This window comes from Pseudopipra pipra, chromosome 1 (assembly GCF_036250125.1).
Source record: "Pseudopipra pipra isolate bDixPip1 chromosome 1, bDixPip1.hap1, whole genome shotgun sequence".
NCBI classification, from domain to species: Eukaryota; Metazoa; Chordata; class Aves; order Passeriformes; family Pipridae; genus Pseudopipra; species Pseudopipra pipra.
The window spans coordinates 75,512,094-75,534,569 of NC_087549.1; the positions used below are offsets into that span (position 1 = coordinate 75,512,094).

The 22,476-nt window shown below is 38.7% G+C and overlaps 1 protein-coding gene across 1 annotated transcript in view; it reads left to right on the top strand.

The window, feature by feature from the left end:
- The window catches only part of TRIO (trio Rho guanine nucleotide exchange factor), a 248,913-nt gene that overhangs the window by 106,733 nt on the left and 119,704 nt on the right, over positions 1-22,476 (top strand). Inside the window, 4 exon segments of the mRNA XM_064661587.1 lie at positions 1,999-2,121; positions 7,765-7,956; positions 17,460-17,629; positions 18,536-18,710. Of these exon segments, the coding sequence (XP_064517657.1) occupies positions 1,999-2,121; positions 7,765-7,956; positions 17,460-17,629; positions 18,536-18,710 (660 nt within the window).

The window sequence follows — 22,476 nt, forward strand, 5'->3', positions numbered from 1 at the left end:
TCCTCAGTTTTGTTAAGAATCAAGGTAAGAAGGCTGAGCATTAATAAGACTTATATTCATCCTGGTTTCACTGAAAGCCAGCGATGTTTCTCTACATAAGTGGTTTATGTCATGGTTTGTGTACTGGATTTCTATGACAATTTCTTCCCTTGAGAAGTTACTGAGCATTATTTGGAGCAAAAATCATTCTCCCTGGGCTGTTTTCTGCTTTTCATCCCATGCTTTCTGGGACTGATTTTGCTGTTGATTTCATTTGTTAGCTTATAACTGTTAGTAGTCTCCAGAGTCCAGTCTAATTCTTTCATCCAAACATATCTCTTTTTAGCTCTTTTTATAACGAGAAAAGCAGAGTAGTCTCATGAAACTAGTCAAAAGTACTGATAATATAAACTTCACAGGTAACTGAGGCCATGTTTGGCTCCTCACTCTCTCTGATCAATACCTTCCCTTGAAAGAAGCAAATGAAAACTAGCAATGACCTAAAACACAATAAAATTCTTTTGGCAATACTTGCTAGGAAAACAAATATTGCATAAGTTAAGTATGTAGATTTAATTAAGTGTTGGTGCTTTGAAGTGGCTTATTTTGTGGTATTAGGGGATTGTTTATTGTTTTGAAGATGTCCAGTAGGAGAGAGTTTGCAAACCAAAAAGGATTTGAACAGTCAAGATAAATAAGAAAATCATGTTTTCATTTTTCTGCTAAAGAAAGCATGAATGTTTTTTATAGAAATAGTGTGTGGGATTACATGTGTGTTGAATGTAGTCATGAGTGATGTTGCAGAAGTGATTCTCAAACCTGTTTGGAAGCAAAAAGGGGAAAAAAATCTTTCTCTTTAGTTACACTAAGTATTAAATGCTTTCAGTACAAGAAAAGGGGGGAAAAGCTTCACCCAACTTCAGGAATCAGAGTAAAGGACACTAGTAAATAAGAAGAGGGAAGATACAGGCTTTTGAAAGGTATATTCAAAACAAACTGAACTATTCATGTTTTTTAAAAAAAAGAACACCTAGCATGAATGTTCCACACCACTACATAAATACTGTATAAAAATGGTTAGCTGACTTAAGAAAACTGCTTATATGCAGTTGTCTTTAATTTTGAACATCATTCTTGGACCTCTGAGTATCTTCCAAAAAGTTAAATACCATATGCATTCTAACTAATGAATTAAGATATGGCTAGGATGTATTAGTTTGGAGAGGGATCAGATGTTTTTGTTCATTCACTCATCAGAAATTTGGTTTATGTGCAGGAATAACTTTTGTTAACTGGCAGGAACTAATTACGTGTACAGTTTTTACTATTTATAAAAAGCCGCCAGCCCAATCCTTGTGGTAGAAACATTAATGCCCTTAAAATGTCTTCTGTTCATCAGTTTTTCAGGTATAAAATTTGCAATAAACAATTATATGTGATGTTTTGAGAGGATACTTCAGAATTGGGGCAAATTCCTCCATATGCTCTGAATACAGACCTTGTCATTATCTCACAGTGATTTCTACTCAATTTTCTTGTGTTAGTTAAAAATTGTACTACTGATTCTTTCTTCTTGACTGTGGAAGGAGAAGCGAGCTCTCATCTAAAATAAAATTTCACTGTGTTATTCACCAGTAGTGTGCAAACTCTGTTAGTCTTACATTGCAGAAAAATGTCAGCTGAAGGCATAAACAGGTTAGAGAGACCCTCATGAGGGGTCCCACCACTCAGATCAGATTACTGTCAAATTGATGAATGTGCAGAGATGAGCTTGTCCTTCAAAATAAACTTATAATCTTGAATCATACTATTTTGCTAGTTTGAGCTTAGTTTCTGCTTTGAGAAAAGTTAAGAGACGTAGTCAATGTCCTTCAATGGCAACACTGTGTTTTAATCCAACAGTAAGTTCCTTATAAGCAGTCCCCTTACAGCTTCTTAGTTTCTTGAATAGTTGTCTTTTTGTTGTAACACTCAGTACGTCCACTCAGAGTTTCTGTGTGTCTCTCTTCTGTACCACAGGTGTTGGATTGGATTGAAAACCACGGAGAAGCTTTTCTTAGCAAGCATACTGGAGTGGGAAAGTCGCTGCATCGGGCCAGAGCTTTGCAGAAACGCCATGAAGACTTTGAAGAGGTTGCGCAGGTAAAAGCAATCGCATGAAGGACTGTACACTTGCCATGGAAATAAACGAAAAATTCCTGCTTTTGCACTGAAGGGCTGGGCACAAGGAACTGCACTACAAAACATTCAGTTGCAGGAACAGACTATTTTGTTTCTGTTGCAAGTTTTTGTTTCATTTCTCTTTTGTGCTCCAGCTTTGATAAGAAAAAGACAAACTTCCACAGTCCCACAGAGTGGGAGTCTTGGGGCACAACAGGGCTGCTTTGCTATTATTTATCATTACTATTATTTTCAAAAGTATGCCTTCAAATATTGATTCACAGAAGAATGAAAGCTCTTCCTTAAAAGTAACTTAGTTCTATAGGATTCTAGGATTTAAACTTTTGTGCAACTAATAAGAGAGGCTGGAGATCAATTAAAAGTCCTGCTTTCTGACTTTAAGCTTGGAGAGCTCTCAAATCCTCTCACCACAATCTCATGTGGAGGAAGAGGGGAGATTCCTAAGGAAACCAGGTGAGCCAGCAAACTGGCTGATCTGGCTTGAAGTTTGTTCTTTAAATACAGTCCAGTTTGTATATGCGCTCCTGTTCTGAACCACTGATACCAATGCTTTTTCCATAGAAGGACTCCATGGGAAGTTAAGTGGAACTGATAGAACTTCAAAACACTTTTCTGTGAAAAAAAAAAAGAGTCAAAAGACATAGAGATTCAAAGGGATACAGGGACATTAACAAGAAGTTGGTGTGCGTGTCGTCCTCTAAAAGGGCATGTGAGCTGAATAAAACCCTGCAAAGGAAGCTGAAGGCCAGAATCCTCCCCATTAGTAACATTCAATATCTGTCCAGTTGTAATGATGGGTAAGAGTAAGAATCTCTAACATTAATCAAGAAAAGTGTCCTTAATGTAGGGTTGACATAGTGGCCCTTCGGTCAGAACAGAAGACAATGCTATTAGAAAATTCTGAAGTGACATGCAGGAGCTCAACAGTCACATATACTATGGTGGATGCATCACAAGTGTGTTTACAGTTTACCTGTTTAGTGGAAGATGAGGCTCTTGACAAAATTTCGTTTTAAATACGGACCTCCAGTGACCGAGGACTTTGAAATAGCATCAGAAAGCTTCCTCAATACTGATTTCCTATAATATTTTCAAAAATAATAGGTGTTGTTATTTTTGATTATATATATGCTAGATTTTCCAAATGCATGTCTAATACTTCATTTTTAGTAAGAACCGTAATATTTTCCATGTGGAAATACTTACTTTTCTGGGTCAGACAAGCAAGAATCTATTTCCATAAGATACTTCAGAAAACCTGAATGATCTCATACTTAATACTGTGTTATTTGAGCAAAGAAGAAAAAAATGTTTGAGTAACCAAAGGGGATGAAGTGTGTAGAACTGTTAGTGGGATGTTAAAAAAAGTGTCTTGTTAATTTGCATTATACTTTTAAAGTAGAAAATTGTAAAGCAAATTCTTAGCAAAAACTTCATAAAACTGAATGTTACTAGAGTTTAAAATTATCTCTTTAGGGGATTGGATGGAAAGTCTATTTTTGGAGATAGAAAACTTAGATTGGTCAAAGAACTTAAATATACTACAGGGGACTATCTTCCATTGACAGAAGGATGGACAAAATGATCTAATAAGTACTTTTTTCATCTCTAACTCTTGAATGTGTAGCGAGTTACTGCCAAGAAAGGCACACCCTCTGAGTTATTCCTCTTATGTGCTCTAAAACTGGATATAAGCAGGCCCCAAAAGGCATTCCTGTTGTTGCTGTTACAAGGAAGATTATGTTCAAGTATAAAACAGCAATCTGCAGTCCTTTGTTAAAGTGTCAATAACTTTCAGCTGACTGACTCTCTACCTACATTTCTGGTTGGTCCATGTCTTTGTTGCATTTTGGATTTTGGTTTTTGTTGTTGTTGTGATTTTGTTTTGTTTCATTTTTTAATAGGACCCTAGGCATAATCAGAGAATTTCAGTCAGTTCTAGTTAGAAGTTGAGAGAAAGTACTGTCAAGTGAAGTGTTGGTGGCATGGCAATGTTCTAGGAAATGCAGGGAGCCAGCAGTAATGTTGAAATGTTCCTGATCAAAGGTTAACTCCTGATTTTGAGGGGAGCAAAAACTATTATTTCTTTTTTCCTCCTTTCTGGTTCCTCCCTCATTCTTTTTTTAGTGTGAATGAGGTGCCATTTCCTCAACAGCATTCAAAGAGATATTATTCAGCTGTATGTTGAATAGAAAAGAAGTTGCATAGTCAATAGGCTGTGGTCTCACAAATTATTCACTTTAAAATTCATGTGAAATGACAGTTTGTTTTTTCTCTTCAACACTTTTTGTTAGCACTTCAGAAAATATATAGATAAAACTCAGCTAATGATTCTCCCTAAATTCTTTTGATAAATTCCTACAGATACATACTTGGACTTGGACCCACCCTTGTAAAATTGTGTTGCTCTCTTCATGTAAAGCCTGTCCAGTTCAATTACCCACTTTTTTCTTTTTTTCCCCTCTCCCCATGATCATCTTTGTGTCCATGAGACCATTTAGTCAAAGTGTCAAGACTTCAAATTTGTACATAATTGATTCACTTTTGGGCATGTATTTTCAACTTAGAAACACTGGATACAAGTCAATATTGTGGTTCTGCTTCCCCATCCATGCGTTTCCACGTGAAATTCTAAGTCAGCTTTTTGTGTTTCAACTATAATCTATGTCTGCTTTTAACAGTAATCTATGCTCAAAAAACACAAAAGATATATGACAAGAATTAATTAATGGGATCTTTTTCCACAGGTAAGTTCTTTTCTCCATGTGCAGACTGCATCTGAGTAAAGAACTCAAGTCTTCTTGGTGCAAGAGATGCACAAGAAAGATTCTTCCAAGTTCGTGTTTGAATACCCCTTTTAAACACCACCATCAGTTGCTCTCTCCTTTAAAGTTATTAAAAAAAAGTTACGTATTTGAACTGGTTCCGAATTTTACTCATGAAGGTTGCAGTACATCAAATTAAAGGTCCATGTCTTACAGTATCTCGTGCCTATCATCAGATGCATAAAGAAAAGGGACCTGTACGCTTAAAAAATTACCTTCCCAGTTATCTGGGCCTGTTTGATGTTGGAACTGAAGGATACATCAGAACCAGTGTTTAATAGTCACTGATGGACTTTTCTTTCCTTAATTAGGCTAGCTACTTTTTGAACCCATTTACGGTCTTGGAATGTGCGCCAGATCCTGTGGCAATGAGTTACGCAATTTAATTGCTCCTTAGATGAAAAGAATTTTGCTTTTTCATTTTAAGTGTGTTGTCTGATGTTTAAATGTGATAGCATCCATTGTAGTTAATGACTAATCTATCTTAATTTTCTCTACCTTTAATGATTTGTATACCTCTGTTGATCTCCCTCCATCCATTTGTGTCTCTTTTCTCTTTCTGTAGTGCAATAAACTCCAGTTTGTGTCAAGTTCAGTCCATACCTCCACTCACTCCTGTTGCTGTATTTATGGTCAGTTGTACTTATTTCTGCACTAAAATTTAGCCTTTGGGTTTTCTATGATGTGCCACTTCATATGCTTTCTAAACATATGGTGTTTGTTTTTTGTGAAGAATATGTAGAAAAGGTTTCTCAACAGGAAGACTGGAAAAATGATGGAATATGTTGTTGCAGAAGATGGTAAATTCCATACAGAGAATTTTTCAGCCTTTTGGAGAAGAATGCCTATTAAAGACTCAGATCTTGGGGCACAGAGGGATGGACTACAGGTCATCTTGAAGCTCTTACAGGGCTGCTTCCTTTCCCCTGGGATTTGGGGAGGATATGCTAGTGGAGATATTCCGAGGAAAGTTTTTCACGGTGAAGTCTTTGCCAGTTTAGGAAACTGGCATAAGCAGCATCATGGGAGAACTCCTGCTCTTTCTGCCTAACTTTCTGCTTTCTAACTGGTGGCTGTCTCCTCGGACCAGCATTTTCAAAATCTTCACATTGCTCCTTTGTTTCCTCCGAGCATTGTTTAGAAGTAAGCAGAAAACTGTGAAAGGCAGTAGTTAGTTCCAAACTGTCTATTCTAATAGGCAGTTAATATTTATGTTATATTTCAGCTCTACTTGGAAGTGAAATTTGTGTGTTAAGGCATGTGTCTGCTGCTAGATTTGAGAATCACAACCCCTTTTGAAGAAGCATCCAGGTTGTGATCTTTTCTGAATACAGACAGTTCACCATCCCGTTTACAGAAAGAGAAGTCAGATATGCCTGGGCCTGTGTAATGCGGAAGATACTTCTGGAATTTGTAAACAATGCTTCACATGTGAGATAAAGTTTTCATTAAAATGGGAAACTTCTGTTTCAGCCATCTGCAACTGGGTGTGGTGCTCTGGATTGATGAAGTAGTTTTTGTTTGAGGAGTGCCTTTAAGGCTCTTCAACCTTGCCCCTTGAACACATGTGAGCTGCAACCATGGAAGTCAAAATACCAAAGCACAGATCAGAGTGTGTTCTGGGCCAGCATGGCCTGAAACAGCAGTCTGGAGTGTTAAGTAGTGTGCTCCCCACTGAATAAGGTATACTTATATTTGTCTCTGCAGCCTTGCTGAGGGAAACCAGGGAGAAGTTCTCTACCCCTCCATGCAATTAAAAAGCTGAAAGTTAAGGAAGGGCTAAGAGGTACATAGTCAAATTCAAGAAACAGCATGGATTTAATTCCTTACATAAATAGATCATAATAAATGAAGGGGGAACTCCGCCGCAAATACATGAAAGCTGCACTGAGTCATGTAATCTGTCCTGGGCTTGTCTGGTAATTTGCTTGATATCCTGGGGCAGAGGTCTTATTTCCTGCCCTTCAGTACAGTTTTAGGGCTGGACTTGGATTTAACTTTTGTGGATATTATAATGTTAATTAGAGGTGTGATACTATATTTATGGCAAAGAAAAGTACATTTGCATAGGCTTAATTTATCTTGGCCAGCAGTATTTTTACCTGGTGTAATTGACGTTGGGAAAACATGGAAGGACAGAATTGAAAAGAAAAAGCTGTAGTTTATATTGTCAAGAATGCTTTCTTTTTTTAGTCTGTGGTGCAAACCTATCAGAAGACCTGATGTGGTGACATAAGCAAAGCTTCTTTAGTCTAGACTTGGCTTCAGTCTGTTTTCTCCAGAGGTTAACATCCTTCTAAGCTTTCTTGATGAATATTTTGAGAACCATTCTAAAATATGAAACCCCAAGGTTAGGCTCAAAAAGAGCAACCAAATGATAATGAATGCATGGACTCAGTCCTGTTTTGAATTAATGAGGAAGTTATAGAGGCAGACTGCAAATTCTAAGTTTTAAGAGTTGTTAGACATCTGTCTCTTCTCTGGACCATAGCACTCTCAGCACACAAGATACCAGACTTCTGTTCTTTTTCTGCTTAGACCCAAGTCTCTTGCAGGACTGTTGATCTGCATTTGTTAATCCTGTGATGTATTGGGACAGTATTCCATTCAGGCACTCAGCCATAGCTGACTTCTGAATCTTCCTGTGCTGCTGCTGTTTCACAAATGATCCGCTTGACACATGAATTTTTGTCATTTTGTTTTCATTAGCGGAGCAGCTTTAAAATATAATTACTTTTTTTTTCATTTAAACCTGTGAAACTAACTTATTTCTCTACAGAACACATATACCAATGCAGATAAGCTCCTAGAAGCAGCAGAACAGCTCGCTCAGACTGGGGAGTGTGACCCGGAGGAAATTTATCAAGCTGCCCATCAGCTCGAAGACCGGATACAGGATTTTGTTAGGCGTGTGGAGCAACGCAAGATCCTGCTGGACATGTCTGTGTCCTTTCACACTCATGTTAAAGAGGTAAAACTTCAAACCTTAAAACTGGTATTATCTAATGTTGCTTTCATTGTTGGAACCTTGCCATAGGACATAATGAAAACCCCTACTGTATGATGAATTTCACTTTTACAAACTTACTGAGTTTGTAATTCACTGTGGATAGTGGGCTGGGGTAGGGTGGTTGTTCTGTTTAAGGATTTAATTATTTATTTAATTAATTTTTTATTTTTATTTTTTGCTTTCAGAAGCAGTTTCTGCCTGCTTTGTTGTGCAAGTACACATGCTTGTTCCGTCACGGGAAAGGGGGGGAGGGTCAGATCAGGGAACTGGTACAGCTAAAACACAGCATTGCGGGGGGAGATACTGTGCACTTGTGGTTTTTTTATATCCAGCCATCTCTCCAGTTGTCTGAGTTACCATGGTTAGACTGACACAGTTCAGGAGCCTGAAATGTATGGCAGAAGCACAAGGCTACTTAAGGCAACCCTGCTGCCCAGAAAGATTTTGGTTCTTTCTCTCTTTTGCTCATTGCATTTTTATCTTGTATATTGACAGTTCTTTGCAAAGTAAAGAGCTTATCTGATAATGACAATGGTTTGCCTCATATTTGCAATTTTTAGTCTTCTTCAAAGCTTGAACTGATATACCAGGAAAAAGAAAATTCAACCAAACAATTTTCAGCAAGTTCATTTTTTTGCTCCAATTCAGAACACAGATCATATGAATTTATAAGCTCATGGGAGAGGGTGGAACAGGCTACAACAAAAATAAGGTCTTCAGTAAGGCATTTTAGTTACCATAGTGGCAAATTTTGACAACTTTAGGTCACTTGGTTTCTCTTTGGAGCTCATGTTAAATCTCAGTGTTCAAACTTGGTGAAAATACAAAAAGCTCCTGGATCACAGCTTGTGTTCCTTCCCTTCGCTGTACATTGAGAAATGGTCTGTTCAGTGGTATAGTATTCTAAGTAGCTTCTTCAGCAAAACCTTGTGGAGCATAGGAATGGGAGTTTTTTGTGTGTGAAACATCTGCTTTGCACTTGAAACAAAAGCACAAGGCAGTTGGTCTTTGAAGGAGGTCAGGATTAAATTACTTTTTAGCTCTAGATATGAGTACATAGCTCCCCCATCAGTTTTCTGTTAGATGCTTCCTTGCCAATACTCTCCCAGGGCTCTGCTTGTTCAAACAAAATATAAATGCTGTTTCATAAACTATCCTTAGGGGGCAGCTTTTTCATTTCACTTTCTCAAGCACATGGCACTGGTCCATTACCTGTTATGAAGCACAGGACCAGTCAGATGCTGAAACACGTTCATTTTTTCTATATATTTCTTCATTACCTGTTCTTCTTAGAGCAACAGCTGGAATGGTTTTTAAATGGAATACAGTTGGTTGTAGTGATGAAAGATGGAGACTGTAAAAGGATTTGCTTTCAAAAATCCAAAAAACTGAAAAGCAGACTAATCTGTGAGTCACCGTTGAGTAATTCCGGGAGGCTGATCCAGATGTGCTGGCATGTTGCCACTGCTCCCCTAGATAATAATGTTTTATTGAAAAGGAAAAAAAAAAATCTGTATTTTGATTTATTACTTTGGGAAAATGGATATTATTTTGAGTCTGTAAGCACACACAGCTGTTACTATGGTAGCCTTTTTGCAGCCTGGACTTTGGGGAAAAGGTGCTGTAGTGGCTGATGTGCACATGTTGATTTTTTTGTTTTGTCATGTGGACGACCTTTATAATTAATAAGGAAAATTTTTAAAAGTACTTATTTATGTAAGGAAGGCTGTGTTTTTATTTATTTACATTCTACTTAAAAAATACAGATGAGAGAGTGAGATGCATGGTTCATATTTAGTAGACTAGTCCTTTGGTTCAGGTGCAAAGAAATAGCAAGCTCAAAGCTGTCTTGTGCTTTCTGTGTTCTGATCTGTTTTCAAGAGCATGTTGTTTGTTATCAAACATGCGTGTGGAGCACTGAGAAGGCATCACAAAGCAGATGGAAGATAAAAATGCCCTAAACCTGAAAGTCATCCACGCTTTATTGGCAGGAGAATTGTGTTTCTCCAGCAGGATGTGGGAAATCACTGAATGAATTAGTGCATACCTGTAAGCAACGTAACCTTTCTGCTGTATTGTGAAGACGTTAACGTGCACACTTAGCTAGCGAAGAGAGGAGTTCAAGTAGTAGGATAATACATTAGCTGTTGAACCAGAAAGAGGTGCTTCAGTTGTTAAGTAAAAAAAAAAAAACAAAAAACCAAAAAAGTCAAACACCAAAAAACCCAACCCACCAACCAATCAACCCTCAAAACAGAAAAAACCCCCGAAGAAATCAAAACACCGCCAATGCATTTTGCCCTTCAAGTATTCAGGGTGAATTTTGTCTCTTGTATCTTTTTTGTGTTTTCCTGGTAAAAAAATAGACATGAGGAGTTAAAACCCTGTTTATATGTGACAGTTTGGAGGGAGCCACAGAGATGAGAAAAGCTGTTTGTCTGAGTTATTGACTGTTTTGAGAGTTTGAAACCTGGCTCTGATACCCATTGAATCCCTTGATTTTTTTGAAGTAGGATGTTTTAGTGTGTTTTATTTTTTTCCCCAGAAATACTTCATGTTGAATGAATGCTTCTCATCTGGATGAAAGCATTCCAATACAACTTCTTCCCTGTAGATTTACATAACCTTTATACCTGACACAGAATTTGCCTACAACTTTTCCCAGCTTCCCTGGGAAGCATCAGCCCTTCAGTGTCTGCACAGTACTCTTTTTCTGCTTGTGCTTACTAAATCAGCACAGTTTCTGCTTTCAGAAGCAATGCGTTTGCCACGAAACGCTCATCCTGGAAGTAACAGACTTTTGCTATACCTGTGCACAAAGCGGCTGTGTGGTATGTGTGCAGCAGCCTGTTATGACGCACATGGAAAATACTGTCTGTCTTGAACATTTCCAGAAGTTTTTTAGTGAGGTAGTTACAAGCTGGTAGAGGTCTCTGTGGTTTACAAACATGAAAAAACAACATAAAAGTTCTCAGACTCCTCATAGATTAACCTCAGTAGACAACGTTTCTCGGTGGGGAAAAAAAAGATGTATTCAGGGAAAACAGAAATACAGTGTTGTGTAATGGTATCACTCATTTTGGTTAGTGGTGATCTGAGGAAATCAGTTGCTTGCTATATATAGATTGTGATGCTTTTACGTTATTATTAGTTTTAAAGTTGTAAGGTTGTGAATATTGATTTTTAGTAAGACATTTCAATCTATAAGCCAAACTTCTCAGTAAGTGATGTACTGAAGTTAAGCTGTGCACTGGCAAGCTTTAAAAGTGTTTGGTATCATAAATATCCCTATCAGGATCTTTGCATTGAAAGTACTGTGTCTGGACAGATTCCCAGCCTGAGGATGAATAAAATACAATTTAACACCTGAAACTGACCATTGCAAGACAGTGAAACCCTTATGACTTCTGTACCTTTTGACATTTAATAATATGGCAAGGTACATGGGGAGAAAAAAGTTGCACAGATAAAAGATAACATTTCTTAAATAAACAGTTATCAGAAATGGTTGTGTGCAAAACACAGCAGCAGGAGTCTCAATAGTGTTTGCTGTGAAATGTGTCACAAAGTAGAGATGAACAGCGTTTTGATCTGAGTTCAAACTCTTCCGCACACAAAAATACTGATGTGCACACACACACTCTCTCCAAAATGTCTCTCTCAGCAGCTATGAGTGGGAAGACTGAAATCCTGTCCAAGCCAGGTGTTTGTTGTAGTGCCAAAGTAGAGCAACAGATATTTTCCTAACTGGAGTCAAGTGTGGGAATACAGACCAGGCTGACTGTAAGTGGAAGAGAATGATCTCTTAAAAGCCTGTTATTTTTTTGCATATAACCTTTTGTGTGTATTCTGGCAAGTTGATGATAAAATAGCTCAGAGTATTTTTTATGTATACACAGTATGCTTAATGGTGTTAGTAGATGTCTCTTCTTTTTTTGTCTTGTTTAAGCTAGATTTTGCTCTAGAATAGACTGAGGTTGAAATAAAGGGAAGGGAAGTGGAATTGGCTAAGTTTTCAAATAAAAAACCTTCATTACCAAAATAATGAACAGTAGCCTGTGCAAGCTTTTGAAAAAAGGTGGCAGCATTTTGAGGGTGCCAGTGCATGGGGAAGGCAGAGGAGGCCTTGCTCTGCCCACAGTGCTGCCCATACATTCAGATCTAGCTATGAGGCATGTCTATTTGGTTCAAAAAAGCTTGTTGATAATGTTGATAATGGTCTTGCTTTGTCTCACTGCCAGAAATATGCTCTCCTTTGCATTATCCAGTATGGAAGGGTGTCCATCACACAGTGGTGCATTCCTTTCATCCTGGGGTGAATCCTGAGATGACAGACCTGCTCTTGTGGTTGTCTATCACTCCTGGGTATTTGATCCTTCTGTGCCGGTGGTCTACAGGTTAAATTTGCATGTCATAATAAGGCTGCCCTCTCCTCTGTGTGCTCTTTCCAGGCAACAGAGCATCTTCTGGATTGCCTGCATCTAAGTGTAAAGGCTCTGTCTCTCAGGCTTGTGCTTCTCTAATATTTTAATTGTGTCATTATAGCACAGCAATGCTCAATGTGACAGGTCTGGCAAAAGATACAAAGTGCAGTCTCTGGCCAGTCTTTTACTGGTCATCTTGAGTCTGAGAGCTGAGGAGGACACTTTTTAAATTTGAAACGAGAAACACATTCAGTGGCTGCACACTCAAGTGTGTTGTGGCTTACTGCTTCAGTAGGACTGGAATCCAGTTCCCCAGCACAGCTTTTTTTCTCTCTTGAGCTTTTCAATACCGGTAGCTACTTTGCATGGAAAAAGGGATGAAATTTAGGTCCAAGTGCTGTTGAAATAGCACGAAGTGCTTGGTAAAAGTGAGGCAGAAGTAGGCCTTTATACTGTATTAAGCTAAGGTATAGACATTTCTGTCTTGTTCGGGTAAGAAATGGGAGAAATGTTAACAGGATAGTAGTAGTTGGTGTAATTTTAGGAAGATGTGAGCAACTTGGTTTCGCTTAAAGGATGAATTTATGCTGAATAGGAAGTGAATTCCTTTATAACCGTAGAATAGATAGGGATATTTGAAGCTTTTAAAGATAATTCTATCTAGTTAAAAAAAAATACAGGCATTTAACATCCTGAATATCACTGAAAGACCCTGGAAGACAAACTCCAGGGGGTTTAACATCTTACGGGTTTTGTTTTTAAAAAGATGCATTTTCTGTCTGCTGCATGTCCTGAAAACCAAAGCTTAGAGACAGATACACACATTAGCCCCTTTCTGCACCTAGATATACTTGTTGGGGAATACTATCGACATTTGACCCTGTACAAATAATAGCTCCTTCAGTAACTGTGCCTGTGGTAATACACATGCTGCAACACTGTGCTGGGGGACAGAGGCAGAAAGAGGAATTTGCAGTTTTTACATGCAGAAACTGCGTACCTTTCTTTGCCTGGCCTGCTGAAAAGGCAGACTTCATATCCAAAAGCCATTATTATAAAAATGAAAAAATTGATGGTGAAAGATGGATATTTTACTCTTATAAAATATCTTTGTGCTCCTGGGGAAAGTATTAACTCAAAAATAATTGTTCTCTGATCACATTCAGTAAAATACAGAAGGGTCTTATTTAACTGCAGTCTTTCAGGAGATGGCTGAGATGGGACTTAAATGGATAGAGGCCCGTGATGGAAACACTGCAACTTCCAGGATGTTGCAGACAATTAAAATAATACCATCTCAGTGACTAATGGCATGCTCCCAAGAACTTAGGAAAGAGGTAGTACAGGATGCAGGCTCATTCAAGCAGATGTTTCTTAGTCTGTGCTATATTTAGATCAAGAAAAAAAAAATCTGCTGGGTGAAACATTTGCCTGTCAGGGATTCAGAATTTTATTTCCCTCTCCAAATAAGATAAGATGCAAAGAGCAGATGAAAAGATCAGAAGCCTCCTGTGACTGGATTGAGTTATGTATACAGCTGTCTTGCCACTGGATAAAGTTCTTACTGAGGTCGCAGGACTGGATGGTTTGTTTAGGGATCTTCATGCTGCGTCTCTTAGAAAGAATAGAAAAAGACATGACTGGAAGTTGCTCAGAGTTCACACCAAGAGAAAGTTAATAGTTTCTTAATGATGAGAAGTTTGTGGGTTTTTTCCCAGTGGGTTTTTGTTGCCAAGCTCTCTTTTATGGATAATGGGTTACCTCAAAGTCATTGCACTGTAAAATCTGCAGTTCTGCACTGCCGAACATGTATGGGTAAGCTGTAGTCTCCGTTCACACTCTGCTGTAAACTGTTTGCTTTCTTGTGGCTTTGCTGTGCAACGTTTTACAGTCTTCATCCTTAATTTTGTATCTGAAAACAAGGTAATTTACGTAATTTCCAGTATATCCAGGGCTCGTTCTGGTTTGAAAGCTGTAGAGAAGCCAGCTGGCTATTGCCACCCATTAAGAATTAAGCTCCTCTCAGTTTGTATGAATTTGTATCCAGCTTTAATAATCTGACATTTTTCTTTCATCTATGGTGGCTTTATTATAACTTTTGTGTATAAACACCAAGATTATTTTGAGGGGAAGCTGTTTGTCAGAAACTTGCTTGGGGGAAAAGTATAAAAAGCTTATTTGGTAATCTATCAGAGTAACTTTTGCTATGGAAGTGTCACAGAGCTGTTTAGTCACTTCATAAATGGCTTAAATTGTTCCACTTTCAACAGCGTATGAATCAAAGCTAGGCAAGTAATGCATACTAATTACTCTCCTTCTCTTTCTGCACATTCGTGAAATGTTTTTTCTTCCCAAACAGTGGACAATTCAGCTAATGAGCTAGGGAAATGAAATACATTTTTGAGGCCTTTGGTACCCCGGGGGCAAGATACTATGTTTATAGTCATGGCGTGCTGGCCAGGCGCTAAGTCAGTCAGCATAACACTTTGTTGTACTGGCACCTATGTCTTTCTGCTAAAGGCAGGTGGTGTTGCCCTGAACTGGCTATGCAGAGGGAGAAGTCTGCTTGTTCTGTGTTAGGTTGGTCTCTTGCATCCAGAGTGAGCTTTAAGGGAATTATTCACACGCACAGTACATCACCAGTCCAGCATTTTTAAGTTTTGTTGCTCCTTCTAGGTCTTTTCCACTCAGTTATAGAAATGACTGTATGTGAAGAATAAAAAATGCAGAGATGAGGTGTATTCCTTGTGTGGGTCTAACACAACACAGCTGCAGAAAACATATTGCAAAAAATTGAAATGATTCTCAGACCTGTCTTGAGCTGCAATACGGGTGCTTTTAAGGGATCCAAGGGGCAAACTTGATATAGTCCTAGAGACTCAAAATGGTTTTAGTGCCAGTTGTTCTGGCATTAAATGTGTTATAAACATCTGTGAAAGTTGGGCCTCTTATAGGCAACGTAGTAAGCATGAAGTGTAGTGGTCTTCCAGCCAGCATCAAGCACATTGCAGAAAAGAACGAAGTGTTACTCTCTAATGTATGTATTTCCACAGTTGCAGCGTGTACTAGTTGTATGTAGATAGATACCAGCTCACTTGGAAGGTCTCTGACTTAATGCCCTGTTAGTGTGATTCAGACATAAACTTCATAAGCTAAAAGAGGAGTAGATACATGTCCTCTAGACATTGAAACATGAGTAAAGTTTTCAGGTTGTATTGTCAGACTTCTTGCTCTTAAGTTTCATTTGTCTCCAAGTTAAAGTTGCATTCCAAAGTATGCATTTGGAAAAAAAAATCGGATGCTGCATTTGGTTATGCTGGAATGAATGTTGAAGAGTGCTTCTGACCCACTTATTAAGTTCTATTGATTTGTGCTCCTTTTAATAAGAAAGACCGCTGTGCCTTAAGCTTGTGGTGTTGACGGTTGTGGAGTTGCATTCAGATTTGTGACAAGCATTGTCTTTGAAGCATATGAGTAGTCAGAATAACAGTGTATGAATAGACAGTTCTGGTTTGGGGAGGATGGGTAGTAGATTTGTAGAAGAGAGTCTGGTTAAATGTCATTAGTTCTTCCCAATTGTGAAAATTTACCTATAGCTTGGTTTACTCAAAACCCACCTAAGGAGGCGTATAAGACTATGAGATGCAAAAACTAGCATTTGATTTTAAAACAAAGCTTCAAAGGAACTGATTAATCAAGATTTAGAATTCTTCACTGAATTTTCTGTTTTAATGAAGCTCCATTGGTGGTTAGGAAACCTTTATGATCAGAACATTATACAAACAGCAGCATGAAATGGGTAGAAAATGTTAAGCAAAGAAATAAAGAAAACATTTGGTTTTCTGTCTTTTGAAATTAAGCCAGTTTTGATTGCTTAGTGTCTGTATTTTGACAATGTTAACATTTTAATTAAGTTCAGTGTATCTGTAAAATTTTTAAAGGCAGAGACTGAATGTCATCAAAAGAACTAATACTTACAATCAGATCAGAGTTATTCTATCAGGATAAAAAAATAAAAGCTCTAATCATTGTTCTTGGAATTGCAGCATTTGGGATGGGATGGTAAAATAGACAGGAGGGACTGGGTTTGAATGTTTCCTGTGAGAGCAGCTGTTCCACTGTGCTGTTAGTGCTGCTCATGGGAGTGTTGCAGGAGACAACCGTGCTCCCTCTCTTCATGCAGCGTTTTTATCAGTTCTACAATAGATGTCTGATGGTAACTTTCACACAGAGCTTAAGATGCAACAGCTTCCCTCATAAAATTGTGGGAAAGATCACTGTGGGGTTCAAGTGACCCACAGTGATACCTGGGTAGTATACACCTAGGGATTTTTGTGTAAGCTGCAGCGCATGGGCAGTTTGGAGCAGTTTTGCACATGTGAAGCAGGGAGGAAAAGTGCTGAATTAACTGGTAGAATTGCTTATGATGATTTTTGTTGTAATTGCGTGAAATTGAAATCAAGGGAGCAAACACAACATGAGAGAACAATAACTTCACACATCTGGTTTGTCTCTGTATTTTGTTTTCTAAAATGCCCTTTCTTTTTCCTTTTTTTTGAAGGCCACTGAAAAGTGTTATGTTGTCTGTGTGCATGTGTCAGCCTGGCAGTGCAAATTTGATGGTGGCTACAATACATCTCCCTTCCTTCCTTCCTTCCTTCCTTCCTTCCTCTCTTCTCTCAGGGAGTGTTACCATAGCATTTTTCTCCCAGGGACTCTCGCGCAGAGCTGCAGATGGGATTCTCGCTATGAACTCTGTGCTGCTCAATCGGATACGCTTCGTTCTGTAGAAGGAAAATGGGAAAGAAAGGGTGACTTAGCAACACGGATAAAGCTTTCCTGGTATTTCCAAGAAACGAAAACTATTTGAAACAAAGGCTTGTTTTCATTAATATGAAGATGGGATTTTTCTATGAAGAAAAACAAATCCTCTTTTTCCCTGCCACCTCAGTCTGTTTTCTCTTGTCCAGTGAGACTGATTTGGAATAGTGACTGCCTGATCCTTGGGCTTACATTTCTTGCTTTTTCCCTCTCCTTTAGCTGTGGACGTGGCTTGAAGAGCTACAGAAGGAACTGCTTGATGATGTCTATGCTGAGTCTGTGGAGGCTGTTCAAGACCTGATTAAACGTTTTGGTCAACAACAACAGACCACTCTGCAGGTTACAGTCAATGTCATAAAAGAAGGTGAAGATCTTATACAGCAACTAAGGTAAAACAGATTCTTATTTCAATCTCTTCTCATGTTCATCTGATGTTCTGTGAGGCTTTTTCTGTTTTGAGGGTAGAGGTAATATGTACAAGATATGACCTATACTAAAGCTTGTAAATATTAGGACTACAATGATTTTTCATGCAGTACTGACTCTAACCTCTATTTACAGGAAGCTCAGCTTATAAACACTATCTCCACAAGAAGGAGATTTTGTTTACATTAGCTACCTTTTTGATAGGATCAATTGTATGTCTTTGTAGTCTGACATGCAGGGCTCCAACACATGCAGTGTTTGGAGTTTTGAGCAGCAACCTTTTTATAAAGAGACACTTGAATTTGTTTTGCAGACTGATAAGTAACTTCACTGTAGTAAAGCCCATCAGTTTGCAGTCCATTTCATTCAGCAGCAATCTGAATAAATAAATTCGGGCCACAGCTGCCCTGGTACATGTCTCCTTTCTGCAGAAGATTAGCATATCTGAATTTGCAGGTTTTATACTCAGGTAAAAGATTAAGTAATTTTTTTTAATTGACTAATTTGGATTTTCTTTTACTGCTAGGAAGATTCAGTAAATAGTTATCATATGCCACTTGTTTTCACAATGGAAGGGTTTGTCTCTGGTTTGAAATTTTACCTTTCCTGTAAACAGAATGTCTTTACATGATGAATAGGCCAAAAAATGAAAGTAATCAAATTTCCTTATGCTCTTTCAAATACTAAAACATAATTCAAATTTTTATTTACAAATAGGTACAGATTTAGCTTTCGTGTAATATGGCTTGCACTAACCTTATCTGAAACAGGCTTATATTTTGTGGTCATGTATAGCGTCCAAATTGTATGGGGTTTTATTCAATAATACTCTTTTTTTCTTCCTCCTCCCCTTTCTCTGCTTTGAATAGGGATTCTGCCATTTCTAGTAACAAGACCCCCCATAACAGCTCGATCAATCACATAGAGACAGTTCTGCAGCAGCTGGATGAGGCCCAGTCTCAGATGGAGGAGCTTTTTCAAGAACGCAAGATCAAACTTGAGCTGTTTCTGCAGCTCCGCATATTTGAAAGAGATGCAATAGATGTGAGTGTGCTTTTGGGCTTGAACTGCACGGACTTCTCTAGTGTACAAACCTTTATGCTGAGATTGTTGCGTGGTTGCAGTAGCATGTGGCTCAAATGACTGATAGACTTAGTTCTTGCCTGACCTGTCTTGTATGTGAAAGTGTCAGAAGAGTGCAGAACTGAGCTTTTTGATAATAACTCAAGCTCTCTGGTTGGCTCTTAGTGCATCTTTAAGCAAGCATCTAGTAAAATCATGATGTGTCAGTTGCTTTGTCTGGTAAGTTCAGTTCGAAAATCAAACTGCCTTGATATATCTAGTATGCCTACAGTTATTATGAATAAGACTTGCAAGATGGTTTTGTACAAACTCTCTAAACTGGTGCTTTGTTGTAGCACCCCTCTTCTCTTTCTTTTGCAAATCAGCAGTCTTTTTTCATTTTGTAGCTACAAGTAGTGTTTGGAATCATGTCTTAATCTTTGGGGATGTTGTTTGGCTGTCTGTTGTTTTTTTAAAATAAGATTTTTTTTCACCCCTGGAAATAATTCAAAAGCAGTTCTAGTGCCACACCCCTACAAAACTTCAAGTTTTGAAACTGTTCAAGCTTTGAAGGTGAGTTACAGCTTATCAGTTGTAGAGTTTCTGTTTGTGTGCAGAGACACGTACAAACAGACATGAAACTCCACGGGGGGCTTAGATTAATAGAATTGCATTATAAAGCTTCAGCTGAGTTCATATGACTTTTGTAAAACCACTAGTGCTGTACACAGTGACTGATACCAAGTTGGTGCCTCAGAAGGTTCAGGGTTATCTACTGGTAAATTATCGTGATTGAGTGTATAACAACTTATCTCAAGGGTTTGGAAATCAGGAGTTACAATGATAATTCTACCTCTTTGCTTGTGTATTGTAAAAGCTGCAACTGTTTATGAAACTCTTGATTGGTTGGTGTAAAGGCGAAGAGGCACGTGGCAGAAGTGATAGCTTCTCAGGTTTTAGTGTTTTTATGTCTTAAAATCGGGATTAGATGTCTTTGCTGAAGTCTGGTTTAGCTAATCACATTGTTAAGTGCAATGCAGGAATAGACAGACCCAGTTCCTTGATCAGTGCCCATAGAGGAAGTGAGAGTGTGTGCTCCGCAGTAATAACTCTGGTGTAAAGGAAAAATAAGATTTTTCTTGCAATTTTGCAATTCACAGTGGCCTGCAGAGAGTTTGCTACTTTGATTATGTGAGAGTAGCTGTCTCAAATATGCTTACAGTCTTTGCAGGAGTAATCTGCAGTGCTCCATGTCTGTGAGATGTTCTCATAACACTTTTACTGAGGAAATGACAGACATGGGGCAATGCATACCAAGAAAATTAATGGAAGAATTAATTGTGATAAATGTTTGAGTGAAGTTCAAACTAACTCTGTAGGTTACATAAGCCAGGATTCTACAAGAGCAAAAGGCTGGTTGTGGGAGCCCAGCTCAACAGATATGTTCTAGTCCTGCAGTGCAGGACAACATCTGTATAGGTAGTAGTACTTCTTGTACTGTTATTTAGTGGTGCCCATAAGATTTGTCACTGGAAAGCTGCAAACTCGAACTTCATAGAATAGAATATACTGAGTTGGAAGGGACCCACTAGGATCATCGAGTCCAATTCCTGGCCCTGCACAGGGCACCCCAAGAATCACACCATGTACATGAAAGTGTTGTTCAAATGCTTATTGAACTCAGACAGGCTTGGTGCTGTGACCACTTCCCTGGGGAGCCTGTGCCAGTGCCCAACCACTTTCTGGGTGAAAAACATTTTTCTAATATCCAACCTACACTTCCCTTGACTCAGGTTCATGCCATTTCCTCGAGCCCTGTCACTGGTTACAAGAGTGAAGAGATTGGTACTTGCCCTCATGAGGATGTTGAAGACTACAGTGAGGTCTCTCCTTAGTCTCCTCTTCTCCAGACTGAACAAACCAAGTGACCTCAGCCATTCCTCATACAGCTTCCCCTCTGAACTCTTCACCATCCTTGTGGCCCCTTTGGACACTCTTTAATAGCTTAGTGTCTTTTTCAGATTGTGTTGCCCAAAACTGCACACACTTGGCAGGTCTTGCTTTTTCTAAAGCTGATACTTGGCATGCGTTACATTTTGATATGTACAACGTAAAGCAAAGTACCAGTTACAGTTGTTGAAAGAGTTGGTGTAATTTGTCTATACAACTTGGAAATAAAAATTGTGCTTATTTTAGATTGATGAAGAGTCCTCCAGGGAAGAAAATTACCCTGGCTGCAGAGTGTCTTCAGCAAAATGTTTGTTGTTTTGCTGTCTCTGTCCATGTCCTCTCTGCTTCCTCAGCAAAGCACACTTCTCTTTTCCCTCTCCCTGAAGGCAGACATCTGTTCAGGAACTTCCAGGAAGAAAATGTGGAGACTAGTTTCAGGTCAGTTGTTTGAAAGCAGTAGCTCAGCTGAAGTAACTTGATAATGAGGAGGAGCCAGATGCCAGCTAGGAATTTGCGGACCTTGTTTTGACCTTCTCTTTCCTTGAGGATTTTGTGTGACTGGTCCAGTCAATTAAGACTTGCCTGTAAAGGCAGTTCATTCAGGGGAGTATCCTCTGAGGACAGCTTTTCTGGAAGGCAAGTAGTGTTTCTAGCTTCTGTTAGTGCTTGCAAAATAACATAGGCTAAAATGGGAGAAAGGGCTCTTCTAGCACTGCAGGATCCATACCGTGCAGCTGTGCTTCTGAGGGCAGTGGTAAGATTTGCTGCCAGGGTTAGTTCCCTTCTTCTCCTTCCTCTCCCTTTATTATTTGCTGATAAAATACTCTGTTTCTTTTATCTTACAGCTTTTGAGATACTCCTGCTCTTCTGAAATTGATGTAACTGCAGTACTGTCTGCTTTGCCCCTGCTCTTAGTATACAAACTTGACCTTCTCTGTCCTTAGCAGGATTTTAAGTGCCATTGGTTGTGAGATATTTGAAGGACTCCTTCGTAAATACCTGTATTAACTAAAGACAAGAATGAGCAAAATAGTGTAGGTGAAGAGTCCCTTGCTGGTGTGAGGAAGATGTGTATGAACTTAGCCAGTGAGAAGGTAACACTAGTGGCAATGTATGCAGTCCAAAATGTGTTTGTTTCATCCATGTCTGTGCACTTTTGCATGTCTGTAACTTAAATGCCTCGAGGCCTATGCCAGAGCTCTACACAGAGCATACCACACACTTTTCAACTCACAGCTTTATCTCAGCTCTATTTTTGGACCACACTTACAAGATGCCTGTTAAGTTACACAGCTGAAAAGACAAGGATGCAAAGTGCTGGATCACAGAGACCTAACTCTTCTCCCTTTCCCATTTTTCCTTTTTCTTTCTCCTCAGCACATAATATTTTCCAGGTCTTGGTTAGTGCTCAGTTGATACCAGGAATGCTAGTTAGACTCTTCTGAGAAGAGACCCGTGGTTCTTTATTTCTTTCCCACTCGGTGTGAAAGAATCGGCATCCCTTCCGATTTATACCCTGCCTTATTTTCTATCAGTGTTACCTTTAGTTTGACAAAACATGGGAATGTCAGGCAGCTCAGAATCTGCACTAGGAACTTCTTGAACATATGCTATGGTAAGTAGTTAGGCCGTGTTTATGCTGCGATCTCCATGTCCTGAGAGCAATATGAATTTGTGATTCAGTTACTTTAGATGTCTATTAGTCATTAATCTTTTTTCTGTTTGTTTACTACTAATTGTCTTGACAAAACTTTACAAACAAAATAGGAGCCTGCTTACCCTAAAAGTGTTGTCTGTA